This window comes from Dipteris shenzhenensis, chromosome 24 (genome assembly GCF_047967505.1).
Source record: "Dipteris shenzhenensis isolate YYH24624 ecotype China chromosome 24, Dip_SZ_1.0, whole genome shotgun sequence".
In the NCBI taxonomy this organism is placed as follows: Eukaryota; Viridiplantae; Streptophyta; class Polypodiopsida; order Gleicheniales; family Dipteridaceae; genus Dipteris; species Dipteris shenzhenensis.
Window position 1 is genome coordinate 32,246,150 of NC_141619.1, and position 17,732 is coordinate 32,263,881.

Genomic DNA, 17,732 nt, shown 5'->3' on the forward strand with positions numbered 1-17,732 from the left:
GCCTAGGTCAAAACAATGTATCTTGACATCAACTTGATGCCACCTACCCTTCTGACAAGTTGATCAAACAAATGTAAATGCAGGTGGATAGTACTCACCACATATTGTCAGAGAGCCTTGGATATAAGAGAGTAGATGTTAGGACGTGAGGGTTATCTTAGTGCCTATGCAACTCCTGCATGCATAGAGGTTGGTTGAAGTAACATTTATATCTTTCATTGCATTTTGCTAAGTGTTCTATGCAATTGTTATAAGTTTCTCTTACACCCAACATTTTGTTACTTCATTGGACTTGTCAAGCACTTGTTCCACATGATGGCCGCCATCTCTTGGCCTCTAGAAATGGCAATCTACCCCGCATACCCAGAACAAATGCGAAGGCACAAATCATACTTGGACAAAGCAAATTAGTTGCATGCCACCATGATTTGGGCCCAACACATTGTTTGCAATTCAAGGGCATGAGATCAGATAGCTATATGAAAGGAATAGTCTTGTTTGCATGATCAATGGAGTCCTGTGCAACATTTTTTATTGCCATGAATTGGCACATTTAGTATGAAAATACGCACTTCATTGCATGCAATGCACTAAAGAATGCCTTCATGGAGTGTTTTCAGAAAGATAAGATGACACAATCAAGCAAGGAAACAAGAGTCAGTGGTGTATTATGCCATAGATTCAAAACCTTACAAATTGGATTGAAAAGATTCTTGACTCACGGCAAGGAATTGTTGCTCGAATTGAGAAAAGAGTTCAAGCATATCCTTGTTGCAATGGATCCATATAAAATTGATGAAATAGTGAACTCAACAACTTAGCTTGAATGAATGTGAGAAATAGAATGGCATGCTCTATGCAGTGGTGGTCACCTCATATATGAATTTTGACTTACACATAGTCAGAATCATTAAGTGTCTTCATATATCTTGATCCATTGCAGCTTCTTTAACACATCACATAAAAGAAACAAAGATAAAATCTTTTGCTGCATTTTATGCATCGACATGTATTCTAGTTATAGACTAGGATAGCCTTAGAGGAGATTAAACTCCACCAATCCAAGTGACTCATTGTCTAAAATACCCGATTAGTTTCCACCGGCATTAGTCCATTTGGTCCCACATTCATACATTTGGCATACCACATCAATACCTCAATAGTTGGTAGCTCATCACATTAGTGACACTTGAAGGGTGATCTCAATATTGGATTTAGGATAGTTGCACACATTTGTATACACATGCCAGCTGTGTAAAGTCACATTGTTAACTATTTTTTGCCATTGGTTCCACACATAGATTAGCCTAGTACTACCTCTTGGTGACTCCTAACACATTGTTATAATCATTTCACACAAGTTTGATCTTTGGCACACTTCTTCCATGATGACTTGGTTCACACATTTTTTGAGTACTCCTCATATCCACACGGTTGGATTATGCTTTACAAAACACTTTGTTTTGAGAGGGAGTATTACAGCTTGACATGTTCAGCCCCACAATAACAACTCAAGGCATAAGACTCACAGTGGCGGCTCACAGTGGCGGCTTAGGTAGGTATTTTTGACTATACACGGGCAAGCCTCTAGTACAAACAATCTGCAACATGAAGCTATCCATTTTCAATTCATAATGATGATATACCAATCATGACTCCGGATGAGATCTGTGAGTATAAAGCGAACCTACTTCAGCTAACTATTTCAGAGCATGAGGATATTTATGCATTATACAATCCTACCCCAATGCAGTGCATATTATCAAGTTTGGCCATATAGCAACTTGGGCGCACCTTGGTATTCCAGCATACACTTATGGCTGTAGTATTAGTCCAGACTTGATGCATATTAGTGGTTGGATCTAGGACTGCAAATTTATCTTGATGGCAATATTTGGTAGCTCACATGCCTCAAGGACAATTTATGTATTTTTAATTATATTTTAGGCTTTCTAGTCCTTCTTACCATCAACTCCATTGTGAGATTATCATAGATGCTACATCTGATGCCAAAGGATGTTCAACCAAGCACACAACATACCATCTTCAACTTCCTCATAAATTTTTGGGCCCCTTCAATAGAGCATAGTACCATACTTCCACCTTTGGCCCCTACTTTTATGCAACCCTTGAATCACACTGTCCACAACGATTGTATAATGTATTTTTTGTGTTTTTTCCCTAAAGGTAAATGATGACTAATAACTTAATAGGGGAAAGTGCACATTTATGTACATGATCTACTAAGTTGTACTCATTGTATAGACTTCTGCTGCGTAGTCATTGTGCTCACACATGCAAGTACTACTTTGATATTTTCACTTTTCTTTTTCAGCCTTGGTTGAATCATATGCACGAGCAAAATCCAAAAAGAAATTATACATGCACCCTCTATTTCTCCAGTTTAGTTTAAGAGAAAATGTTAAGGATGGTGTAAATTGCACCATAGATACAGGACGTAGGGTCAAACCCTAACCCTAACTCTAAGGAGTCCATGTATATATTCATATTTATGTTCAACACAACATAGTGAATAGTTAGCTATCTTGTGCATTCCAATGTCTCCCCCAATCCTCCAACAACATTCTCTTAGATGTAGTTTGGAAGGAGCTATGTATAATAAATGTGGAACTTGCTTTGCTCCCAATAAAAATGGCTGACTAGCGGAAAAACCATTGAGCTGGTCCGTACTAACCTTAATCCACCATTTTCACTTATTAAAAAATGGAAGAAGTCTTCGGATCATCTCTGATACTATTTGGATGACTATGGTTTTGCACTAATGATTAGAACACTATCAACGAGGACAATAAGAAGAAAAGAACAGATTTCACAGTGTGGTCAATTAACAGGGTTGCATGATCTCCTTATATGTCAATTAGTTGAATCAAGGGATTGATAAGGGAAGGAGGACTTGATTATGTAAGAGAATCCATCATTGGTTCCAATATTTAAAATTAATATGCTAAAAATCATTACTCAATACTAGATTTGAGCTACATTTGTAGGTACCTTTGCAGATGCAACGGTAGCATTTGAAAAATGTGTGTGGAATTCTTTTGGTCTAGTCAAAGGCTAATGTCGAGGAACCCATGTCCCAATGGAGGTAATTGCAGCTGAGGTTGCTCAAGAAGTAGAAATGGATATGCATGATGAAGCACATCCTAAAGCACTTCATGTTATTGTTGACTTGAGATCAAAATTTAACCCAACTCTACAATCCTACAAGGATATGTTTGCCCAGAGTATCACAACATAAGGACATCGATCCCCAATTTTACCAGCATCGAATCAATGTAAAAGATGATGACATGCTGTTACAAATTGGATTTATCTATTGTATTGATATTCACATGTGTGTCACCTATAGCGTAGGAAAGCATGCCTTTGGGATCCACTGGTCAATGATGAACCATAAATACTCAGAACGAAGAAGGCTTCAAAATTTTTAGCTTCAACCTCTTTACCAAAGTCTTTGAGATGATGTTCACTCTTGAGCCACCTTCCACAATTACTCCTGGAATTTGCTACTTCTTAACCTTTGTCTGGATGATCAAGATTGCCTCATCAACCACAGGGGTGTCAATCACTAGAATGGTGAGTCGTGACCAAGGAATCAAGCACTAGTGCATTCTTCTATTGATCTAGACTAAGCTACTTGGCAAAAAATTCCCAGTAGTAAGGGGATAATTGCATAAGCTCAGCCATTGTTAAGCTTATCTTCATATTGAATGTCTCCCAAGCTTTTGTGAGCTCAAAACTTGGCGCATCACCTCAGCTTGGGCTTGGGTCTCTTGTGCTTGTTGGAGCTTTGCTAGGCTTAATAGTTTCCTTTGAAACCAGGATCATTTCAGTTGGGAGCTCGATTGCAAGAGCCTTTAATTCCATAGCCACTTCAGATGCCCTTGGGATTTGCTCTCTCCAGTTAATGTCTCTGGTTGGAGGTGGTGCCTTCTTAGAATTAGACACTAGCCCCTTGTTCCAAGTGACTGCATTTCAATGTCAACTGCTTCCAACACCTCTGCAAGAATTGCTTGGCAATCTAGGTCAATTCAGTGTTATTCTTCAACATCTTAATATGTTCTAGCCATAGCTTTCATTTTGACTTGACATGACCATCTTCCTCACAGAAAAAGCATCTTACCCTTGGTGGACCTCGGTCTTAGTTCTGATCTCAATCACCTTGGCTTATGCCTCTTCCTCATCCTTGCTCGGGCCTTGGTGGTTGCTCATCCTTTGGCTTGGCTTGTTAGGCAGCTTGGTTGACATCCGTTGTGTGATCTTAGCATACTAACACTCCAAGCAATCATGCCCAAACTTGGTACATGCAGCACAATGCTTGGTTCTACACTCCTCCTTGGGTGCATGTGACATGAGCACTTGTCACACCATTTTTCACTGGTTTTGGTTTTGCCTCAGATACCTATTTCTTGCAAGGCCATTTTGAGGTTGGAGGTGAGTGTATCCTTCTTGGTTGAAGCCAAGGTGTCTTCATCCTTACTTTCACTTTTTTTCTTATGCTTTAGCTCGGCTACTCTACTTTTCTCCAAGGCAATGGTTCATCTTGGTTGGTTGACTGTTTTGACTGAACGTAGGTCCATGTGCAAGCCAATGAATAACCAAGTCCATCGCCCAGTAGAGTACTTAGTTGATTTATCAAAGTTCGCATGTGAAGCACAAAACCTTGTATGGTCTTGCCTTTCTTTTGCTTCAAATCATTCAGCTTGGTCCAGACATCCTGCTCATTGATATCTTGCCAAAGTTTGCTGTGGAAGGCCTTGGACACGTTCATAGCTTTAGGCCATGGGATTACGAGTGTGCACACGACCTTGCTCAAAATTTTGAGCTCATGCACGAGGGTGAGGATCCAAGTAGGTCAACAGTAAGAAGCCTCATGATTTTCTGTTAGGAGATGGTGGGAAGGCCAGCAAAAGAAGAATTGGACAGCGAAGGACAACAACGGCTAAGGTGGGTACTTGGATGCAGCAACTCAAGCTATCTATGCCAAAGAGAACCAGTGCTTCCATTGTCATGTGCAAGGCCACATCAAGCAGGATTGCACACACTTTACTCGTTTTTGTACCACGTCCCACCGTGATTGCCAATACTCAATGAGGCTCATACAGGATTCGTTGGAGGCCACTTCAGTGTGGAGAACTCATAGCTTAGAAAGAACTCAAAGCACAACTCTGCTAGAGCACCTTGTTTTGAGATGCTCACGTTCGTTGATTGAAGTGTGATGTGTGCCAGCAGACGGGTCGCTTATGCCACAACAGCGTATGACCCTCCACCTAAGTTAGCCTTGGGAAGCATTCCAACAATGTGGGTTGGATTTCATGAGTCCATTCAAAAACTTGGCTCAGTATATACAAAATATATTATATCCTCGTTGCCATGGATTATGCTACCAAGTGCGTAGAAGCCAAGGCATTGCGAGATAACTGGGCTCAAGATGGCCAAATTCATCTATGAGCATATCATTTGTAGGTATGGTTTCCCAATCGAGCTTGTGAGTGACCAAGGAGTGCACTTTATGAACGAGTCTTCACTTCACTAACAATCGAGTTCATGATCATTCACCAGGTGGAGACCAGTTATTATCCACACTGCAATGGCCAAGCCGAGTCAACCAACAAGGTTCTCAAGTCAATTCTCACCAAGAGAATTATGACACATTGTTGAGATTGGGATACCAGCTGCATGCAACATTGTGGGCATACAGGACAACTTAGAAGGTCACCATGAACCTGACCCCATTCAGGATGTCTTACGAGCTTAAATCCGTGGTCCATTTAGTATCAAGCCTCCGAGAAGGCCAAAGGAATAGATGGATTCCCCTCTCCAGGTACTCCTAGGGACCTGAGGCCAAGGAGTCCAAAGAAACCAAGGACAACCAAACTGCCCATTCTAAATTGGCCCCATTCGACTTCGATAAAAATCACCCCTAGAGCCCCAAACCAATATTCTTGAGTGGGGAGGAGTCGACAATCTCTTCTTCTCTGACGTAGTCGAATCGCAGCCATAGGCAAGATCAAAGATAACTAGCATACACCGATGGAGGCAGGTGCCTTGGCACTGAAAACATTCGGGAACATGGTACCGTATTAGGTTCCCCCACAGGTGGCCTGGCATAGTTGAAGGATGGTCTAAGAGCTCCATGTGCAAATCATTGAGCACTACATGGCTCTCCAAGTTTCTAAAACTACACTCCAAGGTCGAGTGGCGGATCTCACGACAGAGTTGGGAAAGTTGCAAACCGAGCATTCTACCCTCCAACTACTCCACAACACTCTGCACATAGCCACACTGCCCTCAATCTTCAGCAAGAGCAAACACAAGTGGCACTTGCCATTTTTAACACTGAGCTCGAGAATGCATGAAAGCCAACAAGTCCAAGTTCAAGTGGATCTAAGAGTTGGGGACTGAATTGAGCACTACACTACACATGCTAACTCAAGCAAGCTCGAGATCCTCCAAGCATAGCATATTCCCTACTGGAGCAAGTGAGCAAATTTAAACAGATTCAGAGTTTGATCTTGAAGATCCCACTGCTAGAGGAGCATCCAAGCAAGCTACCTTACAAGTAGGGTCTAGTCTTGATGACCAAGAGGGACGTGCAAGCTATGGTGGCATGCTCTACAGAAGTGTCCAAGTCTCGCACCTCGGTCACATCTGTCAAGACAACTAGTTAAAAGACCACATCCATAGAGACAAATTCCAAGTAGATGGCCGCCATGGCCAATTTATAAGATGATCGGCTGTGCTTTATTATTGCTCGACTTTAGGGACCAGCTGATCGTCCTGGTTTTTATAGCTTGCCCCTCCTCTTCCCATGTAGTATGTCATCTATTGGAGTAGGACTATTGTGGATGAATCAGATGTGGTTGCAACACATCAACCCATGGATTGTGACTTGTTTATAGTAGTAAATGATAGGTGTTGTAGTGCTATGGCATGTACGTAGTTGGAGCGGGAAATTAGTCGGAGCTCAATCGTAGGAAGGGGCTTGGCTGCTATAGGTCAGTTGTGATTAGAGTTAGTCTTGCATGGCAGATAGAGCCAGCCATCTTAATTTTTCATTGAAAGTGACTGATATCTTGTAATAAGTAGCCTACAAAAGGCTCATACTAGTCGAACACAAATCCTGCATGCGATCTTGTAATAAGCAGTCTATAAAAGGCACACACAAATCGAGCAATACACAATTGTTTTCAATCTTTCAATCCCTATCTGTTCTAGTTCCATGTGGTATGAGAACGAATTAGTATCTGGACTACTGCCTCGCTGCTTCAATATCTCTATCCATATCATATTCTTATCCTTCTTTTTTTTAACAGAGAAAAAGGAACTTCTATTAATGCTTAAAATCCAACCATACAAATTGGCAAAACCGGAAAGGTGCCAATCGTGGCCAAAAACAAAACGGGCTGAAAGAAAACCCGCCTGTTGCCAAAGATCCTAGCTCATTGCCTAGGGATTCTCTGTAACAGGGGCTAACAACCACGGTGGTGGACTATACAGCCAGTGAATCCCTTGCGGTGTGAAATCATAAAATACACCTGTAGGCCAAGCCTTGTAGAAACGTGCCTGCCTATCGTCAGTAGCTCGAGAACCTGGAACGCCGCGCTCCCAAATGGATCGCTGCGTATAAACGATATCTTGCCAAATGGCAACCAACGTAACTGTCGGAGGAACATGGTGCTAGCCCATGACCCTGGCCCATGACCCTGCTACAACGGGCCACCCAGATTTCCAGGACGTGATGCTGGCTAGCGTCTCCCAGACGCTATCCTCTCTCGACTGAAGGGGATGGTGAAAAGGGGTAGGAGTAGCCAAGTGAAGCTCAATGCTGTGAACGCTCCGACCCTGTATCCGGTAAGCTGGCGAGACTGTGTCTATGGAGAAGGCATGGCCCCCCTCTGTAAGCCAAGTTGCCATACCCCACGTGAAATCTGTTTGCATGCTCTGAAGCCGTGCCACAATCCAAAGTGCTCCAAGCCAGATCCTTTCAGCTATAGGGTAGCTCCATAAGCAGTGAGGAATAGTCTCCATAGCTCCGATTGTACATTTGTGGCAGCTGCCATCTACCCGCATCTGCTCAAGCCATGGGCCCACTGGGAGACCACTGTGTGCGACCATCTAGAAGAAATAGGATATCCTCCGTGGACGTAGGCTAGACCACAAGCGGGCCCAAAATTTGGATCTAACCTCCTCAGGCACCTGCTACGCACTCCAGTGTCTCTCCCGTGAAGGGGTCCAGGCCATTGCGTCCATCTGGATGCGACGTCCTATCCACGTGGTGTATGAGAAGAAAGGCACCTCCTCCACTCTCTCTGAGAGACCTGCTCTAAGCAACCATAACTACTCTTTGAGGTCCCATTGTATCTCGCTGAGAGGGCGTCCCTCCCATAACCATAGTCTCAAGCGGGGGGCATCTAGGTCTATGATGCAAGAAGGGTCGATCGACCACTCCTTGCCCAAACGTCCCACTACTCTGACCCTCTACCAACCCACCTGGCCAAACACCCCGTCCATCTAATGATCCCCTGTGATCCAGGGCTGCAGTAGTCCGCTCGGTCCCACACGATAGAACCGCACGCTCGTGGGGGCTGGTGACTACAAGCACAGCTAAATCCTCAGAGGTACATCCTAGAGAACTGTCCTAGCCAATGTGCCGAAGTGAAGACCTGTAGTCCCTCCCTCCAAGAATCCGGAATAGCTGCTACTATCTCCACCATCCTCTGGCCGGCCCCTCTCAGATGAGAAAGGACCTCCAATCATGCCTCTGCCTCTAAATTTTATTGTGAGCTTTTTAATGCGAGCTTTTTTTGAAATTTATCAAAGTTTGCGAGCTTTTTTAGAATCCCATAAAAAAAGACCTACTAATAAAAAAATAACAAAGTAATTACTTATTCTGTATCTATGGATTTATCCTAGGAAATACCAAAGCAATTAGCGATTTTATGGACTAAAAAAGACAAAGCTATTAATCCAAGTAATTTATATTGCAAGTCAGTAACAAATGATATCATATATAAAAATGAGCCATCACAATACCAGCAAATATGTATTATGCATTCAAGTCTATGGATTGTTGCTAAGGCAACAAAGGTTCAATGAAACTTCAAGTAAGCATATGCCAATTTTCATGTAGTTCTATTATTTGAAAAGGCCAAAGCAATTAGTAAAATGTTCCACATTAAGAACATTGTGTTGACTCAACACAACAAATTTTGAGCAAAAAATAGTGTCACATCAAAAAGTGGGCTATCATAACACCAACCAAGTTTATATTTTGCATTTAGGTCTATGGATTGATCCTAGGTCGGCTAAGCACTGATGAAACATCCATAGTGGAAAGGGTTGGTTGATGAATAAGCATGTGTTGATTTGGATCCAATCCCAATACACGGATGAAGATGTAATAGATATGTTTGCATGCCAGGTAAGGTTTTTGACCCAACTCTCTTTTTTGAAAATCTGGACATGTACACATGGGTTTAGTCTTGATGTGCACATCGTAAGACATCCAAGCCTTGTCAAACCCTGTTGTTCTCAAATGGAAAATACTATGATGAAGAAGCTCCACTGTCATTTCTCCCATGACAACAGCGTGCATAGATTGAGCACTGGCTATTCTTTTTGCAGCCTCCTTAGATATGCCATGCCTCCATTTTGTGGTTCTTACCAATGTGTGTTGAGCTAAATTCTTGGTATGGATGCTGACCCTCCATGTGCATCACAAAAATTAGTTGGCATCGGTGTCGATCCTTGAGGTACATTTGGTGTCCTCCAATTTACATGGGCTTGATCCACTATTTGCAATTTTAAACTAGCCTTGATGAGATTGCCTATCTCCTCACTTGTGATGTTTGTTTCCACATCCACCTTCCACACAGATGGACGTTCAGGAACATGCATGATATTATGATCCAGGTGCCATGTATGAGTTATATCATCATTACAAAACCACATCCATTGTGCTTTTGGTCCTCCTACCCCTGGATGCTGCCGTTCAGAGTAGAAACAAGGTGCCACCACTCCTTGTGAACTGCTTTGTATATATCGATTACACTTAACCTTTCCATCTATGAATCCAAGACACTTCACTTTAGAGTTTTTGGAGGTCCTTTGAATTGCCCAAAAGGTACGGTGGATAGGCACCTCAACAATAGAGAGGCCACTAGTAAGGCCTCCTTGTCTCATAGGTGGAGCCGTTGGGGCTTGTTCGCTTGTGGGCATGGTCGCATTCTGAACTCCTTCAGCTTCCCCTACATTGCCATGTTTTTCCCATGATGTTTTTGTAGACTCCCCTTGAACTCCACCTTGCTCCATTGTGGAAGCCCTAACATCCACTGGTTGGGTATTACCTTGTGGTTTTATTGAATGCCAATCTCCACCTTCTGTCTCGAACCTAATTTTTCTCGGCCGCCCTCTTTGCTTACGATCTCTGGTCTCCATCACATACCTTGGCTTATGTGAGGTGTTTTCTAAATGTATACTTGATGACTTGCTTCTCTTTCTTTGGACTGTTACCTTATCCCCATGTAGTGGTCTTGGTTCTTCATACATTGGTGTCCCTGCAACTATTTCATGCACCATTTGTGCAACTTGTGCTGGTGAAGGTGTACTCCTTGAGGCCACTCTTTGCATCAAGGCTTCCAAGTTAGGACCATCCCCAACATGTCTTCCAATCATATATGCATATTGTTTGGCACTTTGTAATAGGGCATTTGCCATGTCCGAGATGCAACAATCATATAATTGTATCTTTGTCTTAAACCCTTCTCCTACTAGCCAACTACCACGCATGCTTTCAGCTAGATTTGACCTTGGAGTGTGTGCCTCCTCCAAGGAACTCTTTGTTACCTGTGGTAAAAAACGAGGTAATTAGAATTGGCTTATTACATTTATTTAGCTTACTACATTTATCTACAAAATACATACTGCGCTCATGAGATTCCCCCAATGGGCAATCTGCACATCCCACCACTAAACCATATGTCCATTGAAGGAATGTCGGCCTCACAGACATGTCCTGCATGCCACCACTTCCGAATGAGATTTGCTTGGTTGGTAGCTTCTTGCTTTGTCTTACATAATCTCCAATTCTCACACATGGTGATATGCTCATTCCTCATATCCTCTTTGATGAATTTCCTTGTGTGCTTATGCAAGCTTTGTTCCCAATGGAAGAGACATGAGCACTCTCTCCCAACAATTATGTTGTTTGGACCCCCATTGAAAATAGTTCTCACAGCTATCCAATTTGCTCCAGCTTCATCAGACATGAAACCATGAAAATTTGCAAGGGGATACCCACATTGTTTCATTGTGGCATTCAACATCTCCCAAAATAGGATTTGGCTTGCAGCATCTTCATCTTTCATCTCACATGTGGCGATGGTCATTAATTCCTGCACACTGGTAGACAAAGCCAACATTATTAAATATTATACCACAAGTCTCTTGATGATAGCAACATGGATACATAAGGATGGAGGGAAGTTATACCTAGGATCATAAACATGACATGCCATTGTACTCCATCCAATCACTCGATGGGTGTGATCAAATTGTACCCATGAATTCCTCAAATCACCATTTCCTCCTCTTCTCATGTGATTGACAAGATCCACACCAGATGCTGGACCATTGGTTGACATTTTAAAAACAAAACATTTTTCATCTGGCAAGCCTTGCCCTGGAAAATGACTCGGAAGAATGAATATATAGACCTTTTCTTTAGTAAAAGAAGGCTGTCATAACCTTCCCCAACATGTAACCTTGCCTTCTTCTCTTGTGCAACAATCCGTTTGAACCTGTAGCATCACAAGTCAACTATTTAGAAGGTCCCTATACCATTCTAAAGCTAAGTAAACTAAAAATCACTTAGCTACAAACAAACATACCATTGATTCTCAACTAGTGGTACCAATTGCTCAAGAAAGTTGGTCAACTCTATATCTCCCACACTTGCCCCTTCATTATTGTCTCCTCTCATCAATGATGAATTCAAGAGCTCTTTGGCAACACTCATTTGAGCTTTGCGTGGTCCAGCATTTTTATCCACCTTCAAAACATCTGCAACAAGCTTCTTTGTTTTCTCCATCATTGCCTTAGATGTTCCTGGCTGCACGGGGTGCTGATGTTCACCAACATGGACCATCAATCTAGTCATTGTTTCATCAAATGGCATTACATAATATACTATGCAATTACAAGTATCAATGCAATAAGCAGGCTTACGACAATAGTGACAAACAATCTTGTTCCTCTCCTCTTCAGTCAAGAGTCCAAGAGCAATCTTCTTTTGTAGGTAGCCTCTAAAAAAGGATGTGTTAAACTTCTTATTGTTTGCAAAATAAGGGCAAGTAATCCTATGGCATTCTAATGAGCCAACACGGTAGCTAAGCCTTACTGTACATGAGATAGCCATGTTTGTGGTTGATGGTTTAGTCCATATGTGGCCATCAAATTTTTGCTCCATGCCATTCATGCCATTGATGTTTCCAAAAGTTGGAGGAAATTCCAATAGCATACTTCCATTGTATACCCTTAGTAATTCAGTGACTTGCTTCCTTTGCTTTATATTTGCAATCCGCGTTTTGAGTATATTGGCTTGCTTGTTCTCCATGATCCAAGGTATGATGCTTTTGCTAATCTGACATTCATCTTTTGAATGGTCCTCATTTGAACCTTCAAGGTCAATGTGTGGAGTCTGCATCATCTCAATGTCAATATCAGTCCTCGACTTATAAGAATTGTGGCACATACCAGGCTTCTTAATGGGACTTAACTCTTCAAGATCCACATAAGAAGATGGTTGAGAGGTTTTCTTTCCTTCTTTGCCAAACTCTTCGGAGTAAACTCTACTAGCAACACAACGTGATGATGAACCAGGCTCTTCAAGATCACTAATAGTACTTGCTGCCATGATTGTATTGTGGATGAGAGCATACCTTTTTGTCAAGGAGGCATCCAGTATGTAATGCTCTTGACCATCAATATCCCACTCAGATGAAACCTTTACCTTCATTGTTGCTTCACCTTCAATGATTGCCTTAAGGCAGATGAGCTTGTGCGTATGGGGAAGAAGGCTTTGAAGGAAATGTGCACTAACAATCCTTCTTCCATCCTTGAGCGGGATAGAGTGTGATAGATTCGCTCCTTCAATAAGCCATTCAATAGAAGCCTCTTCTGTAGCCATTTTGGATGACACAACAAAAGGTACCAAAGACAGAGGGAGCTCAGAGAAAGTGGTTATTAGAGGAGCTCAGAGAATACAAACAATCTTGAGAGCAGAGGGATGGTAATCCAACATGGCATTGAGAGCAGAGGGATGGTAATCCAACATGGCATTGAGAGCAGAGGGATGATAACCCAACACGGATCATGAAAATAAGAAGGGATGAAAGAGAGAAATGCAATGTGATGCAAAGCTAGAAGGCAACCAAAGAGACTTAGAAAGTAATGGTGGGAGAGAATGAAGAGGAGAAAATGACAAGAGAGTACTATCAGGATGCGTGGTCACGAGAAAGCAGAGTGCAAATATTGAAAATGGGTAGAGAATGGGTAGAGGATTGTGAAACAGGTGGTGTTTGAGCTAATTCCAATGTCGATTATGCCCTGACACCACAATGAGAAGTAGTCATGTGACCGTCATTACAACCCATTGAGCTGGAATGATGGTGAGAAAGGTGGCGGCCGAGATTCTTTCACAAACTTGGATTATGCCAGGATGTCACAATCTTAAGCCTTAAAAGCAACATGCTATTATAGGGACGATTAATCGGGTAGAGAAGATTGATGCCGATTATGCCTTGCCGCCACAATGTGACACTAGTTAGTCACCTTATCCTTCGCCCCCTCTCTCGGCTCTCTCCTCCCTCCTTCCACCTTTTCCCCTCCTCCTCCTTACACAGCTCCCCTTTCCTCTCTCGGCAATCCCTCTCTTGGCTCTCTCCTCCCTCCTTCATCCCCTCTCTCGGCTCTCTCCTCCCTCCTTCCACCTTTCTACCTCCTCCTCCTTAGCACTCACACAGCTCCCCTTTCGTCTCATCTCAAGAAGCTTTGTAAAGGCGTGGCTAAGGGAGTCGGCTCTTCTAAAAACTCACACGACTGCCAAAGCAACAGGTAAAGCTTCGTTCAAGTGAATTTTTCTAAGCCGAACTATCTTATTTTCAATCGTTAAAGCTTCAAGAATTTTTGAATTGGCCTTGCACTCAGACGAGATGAATTCTCTCTGAATTCTCTCAACAACTTGTATGAAAAAAAAGGGGGGGGCTGCTGAGCCCATGGATATGGAGACGAATACGTTCGACAGAGGTGTGCTAACTTACTACTTCCACTTCAACTTCCGTTTCTACTTCTGCTACTTTTGATATTCGTCGTGATTTGTGCTCTTCTCTTTGCGTTTGCATCGAATGAAAGGCGCTCTGTCGCAAGGTTTCTTAAGCTTCCATAAGCAATCTGATAGACAAATGTTTGCATGGGGATACAAATCGCTGGCTCTGCTTTTGTTAAGCTCCAGTATATGTTATTTGATTAGAAGCCTGTTAAATTCATCGTCATACTTGCTATAGAATCGATATCTGCCATCACAAAGAAGAAAAAAACATGCAGGGCAAACAAACAATGCAGGTTACCAATAAAAGACCTCGCTTTATAGCGATTTCCAGAGCCATCTACGCTATGCCTCACGACGATAAAGATCAATACAATAGCTTTTGCCTTCAATGCAAAATCTGCTTTCTAAGTATTCACTATAACTTGCTTGCAGGGAGTGGTTCCTCTCACCACATGGGTTCTCATCTCCAACTTCAAGCTCTCCTACAATCTACTGCGCAGGCCGGATGGGACATTCAATCGGCACTTGGTAGAGTTTCTGGACTGAAAGGCGCCTGCGAATGCGACGCCTATCGAAGGTGTAGAGTCTGCGCTAGCGCAGACTCTGGGGGGCTGCTGAGCCCCCCCCTTTTTTTTGGTTTCATAGAGTCTGCGCTAGCGCAGACTCTGGGGGGCTGCATAAACCACAGTTGATGAATTAGATCGCAGGGAAGCAAGGGACCTACAGGATACACTTGAAGCTTTGTTCCAAGAGCCATCAGAGTCTCTTTCTCCAGCTCGAGCGCGGTGTGAATGAAAACCTTCTCGGCTCCGTCAACTTGCTTGTGAACACGAGAGTAATGCTGATGAATAGGATGAGAGGTATCTTCAACCAGAACATGCTCTACAAATTCTGATGGCCTAATCTTGGGAAGGCCTGGGATGCACGTGATGATTTCATCCGCCTTTTTCACGTCTTCTACGAAAAAACAATAGACTCGAGATCTTTAGCACTTACAAATCAGCCAGGAAACACAACTTGATTCTAACACTACACTTGCATATAGAAGTGAGCTACCGACATTATGAGGTCAAGGTCCTCGTGAAAATACTGGACCCCCCCTTTTTTTTGGTTTCATAGAGTCTGCGCTAGCGCAGACTTTGGGGGGCCTTATTCCCTTCTGCCAAATTGTTCGGCGCTTTCCGTTTGCATGGTCCCTTAATGAGAGTTAGGCAGGTACTATGGGCTTTTGATTTCCAGCTATGCGCTGCGCGCCCTTCGCTTTGTGAATGGAGGCTGATAGTATTTTGGATGCATTCATAATACTGAAGATTTTTCCGAAATATCCATATGAGTCAATGACAAGATGCACTACAACCCATACTAACCAAATGGATAGTCTTGATATCCTCTCTCATCTTGTAGCGGTTCACAGGCATGGTCGAATGCAAAGGAGTGGGAGTGAATAGAATGCAATTGGAAACTAGGACGGAGATTTCGTAGGGCGTTACTCCTGGGAGTATGTTGATAGTTATGAAACGAGAATTTTTTGAGTATATGACCAGAAGGTAACCTTGTTTGGATTGAGAGCTCTATTGTTGTTATCTTTCATGAGCAAGATATCAAAGATGGAGAGCTTAGTTGGAGCTTACCATTGATTGATCGGTCATGGAAGGAATTGATAGGTCAATCTAAGAGGTAGAGTTTGATTTTACTTTTCCGCTTCCATGGGAAGAATGTTATGTACCTGGATACTAATCCTCAGATTTAGGGGAGCTTGGGATTAAGCCTAGCAGCTAACGTGGGTCTAGAGGACTTGTGCAGTAGCAAAGGGCCAACTGTCTATATCTAATTGGGAATGCTATTTATAGTGGGATGCTATTTATAGCATAATGTTCTTCTATAAAAAAGAGGCCAAGGGCACTGGCTTGGACCAAAGGCCGAGACTTCGGCCATATACATGCATATCACAAGATGGCATGTCTAAGGTTCCTCATGGATGGGTTCTAAGGTTCCTCATGGACGGGTTCACAGTGTCACTGATCTCTATGCAGCACCACAACAGGGTTTGATAGCAGCAAGGTTGAGGTTTGGCAGTCACACACACATGGAGACACTTGTAGAAACTGAGGCTACTATCACTCGAGAAGAGTCATCATCTCATCTCATGATTAGTCTTGAACAACAAGAGGTGCAAGAAGAGCCTCGAGGCCAAGGAGAGCAAGACAGTGCAGAAAAGACAAAAGAAAAATCTCCAACACATGTAAGAGTACTTGGGAAGGAGATTCAAATTGGACTTTTGCAAGATGCCCTTGATCAGTTTCGGATGCAAAGAAGAATTGAACCCCCTCTGATTCCTCTCTGTAGATTGATTCTTAATGAGGCTATTCGAACATCAACATCTGAGATTACTATTTTGAGAGATAGTTTTGATTCTAGAGGCTATGCTATAAATAGTGCACCTTTTCTAGTATCCTTGCAATGGCCAGGAAGTGATCAATTTTTCTATGTTACTGCATTTGATCGTCAAGAATGGGGGCCTATTTGGAATCACAAATAAGTGAGGACTTCGACAACTAGCTAAGTAATGAGTGGCAAGACTTGAAGGGGAAGAAGTTCCTCGTTTGGGATGGAAATCATAGGTTGAAGGCATGGTTTTCTCGGATCAAAGACGGTACTCTCTTGATAAATCTATCATGCATAATGAAATGTTCTATTATAGTTTGCATTGCACATGACTATGTCATGCTTACTTGTGGAATTGATATGTTGTAGCTTATTCAATAATGCCAACTCACCATATCCAAGTGAGATGCCAATTCATAGAGGTGCAAAAATCTCAAGAAGGAGAGCTACTTCTTGCCTTAAAATCAACCAATGAGTAAGATAACTTTTTATAATACTTCTATGTATAGCTAGTTTAACTTCTTCTCTTTAGAAACTAAGTCTATTGGTATTTATGTCTTTAACATCTTCTCTTTAGAAAGTAATCCCCACGTGAATATATGTTGGTATTGCAGACTTGTTCGAGCGCATGTAGAGCATTCATATGGGCACGAGGTCTTCCTCTTTCAAAAATTTGGCATGGCAGATAAATCCTCACTTCTTGAGTTATTGAGTGAAGAGGATAAGAAATGGGTGGAAGTGGAGATGGCAATAGAAAGGAAGAATAGTAACCCATGGTACACAACACCAGCTATTGTCTTGGCACAGCCTGTTTGGAAGGTATCTGTGCGAACTATAAATATCCCTTTGCTCTATGAAAGGTGTCCCAAAGAGGATAATGTTTTGATTTCTTGTTTTCATGGAAGGTTGATTTTTACGTGCAATCAAGAAAGCTACTCAAAATCTTAATCAATCGAAGATGGAGTCTGGAGGAGTATACTAATTAATTTAGTAAGGC

General features: G+C 42.4%; 1 protein-coding gene across 1 annotated transcript; it reads right to left on the minus strand.

The window, feature by feature from the left end:
- Nucleotides 1–10,952: 10,952 nt before the first annotated feature.
- LOC147886497 (uncharacterized) lies at nt 10,953–15,768 on the minus strand. The gene is made up of 4 exons (XM_087395264.1): nt 15,708–15,768; nt 15,071–15,307; nt 11,515–11,704; nt 10,953–11,424 (listed from the first exon to the last, which is right to left on the minus strand). The coding sequence occupies exons 1-4, from the start codon at nt 15,766–15,768 to the stop codon at nt 10,953–10,955; spliced, it is 960 nt and encodes a 319-aa protein (XP_087251390.1).
- Nucleotides 15,769–17,732: the final 1,964 nt, after the last annotated feature.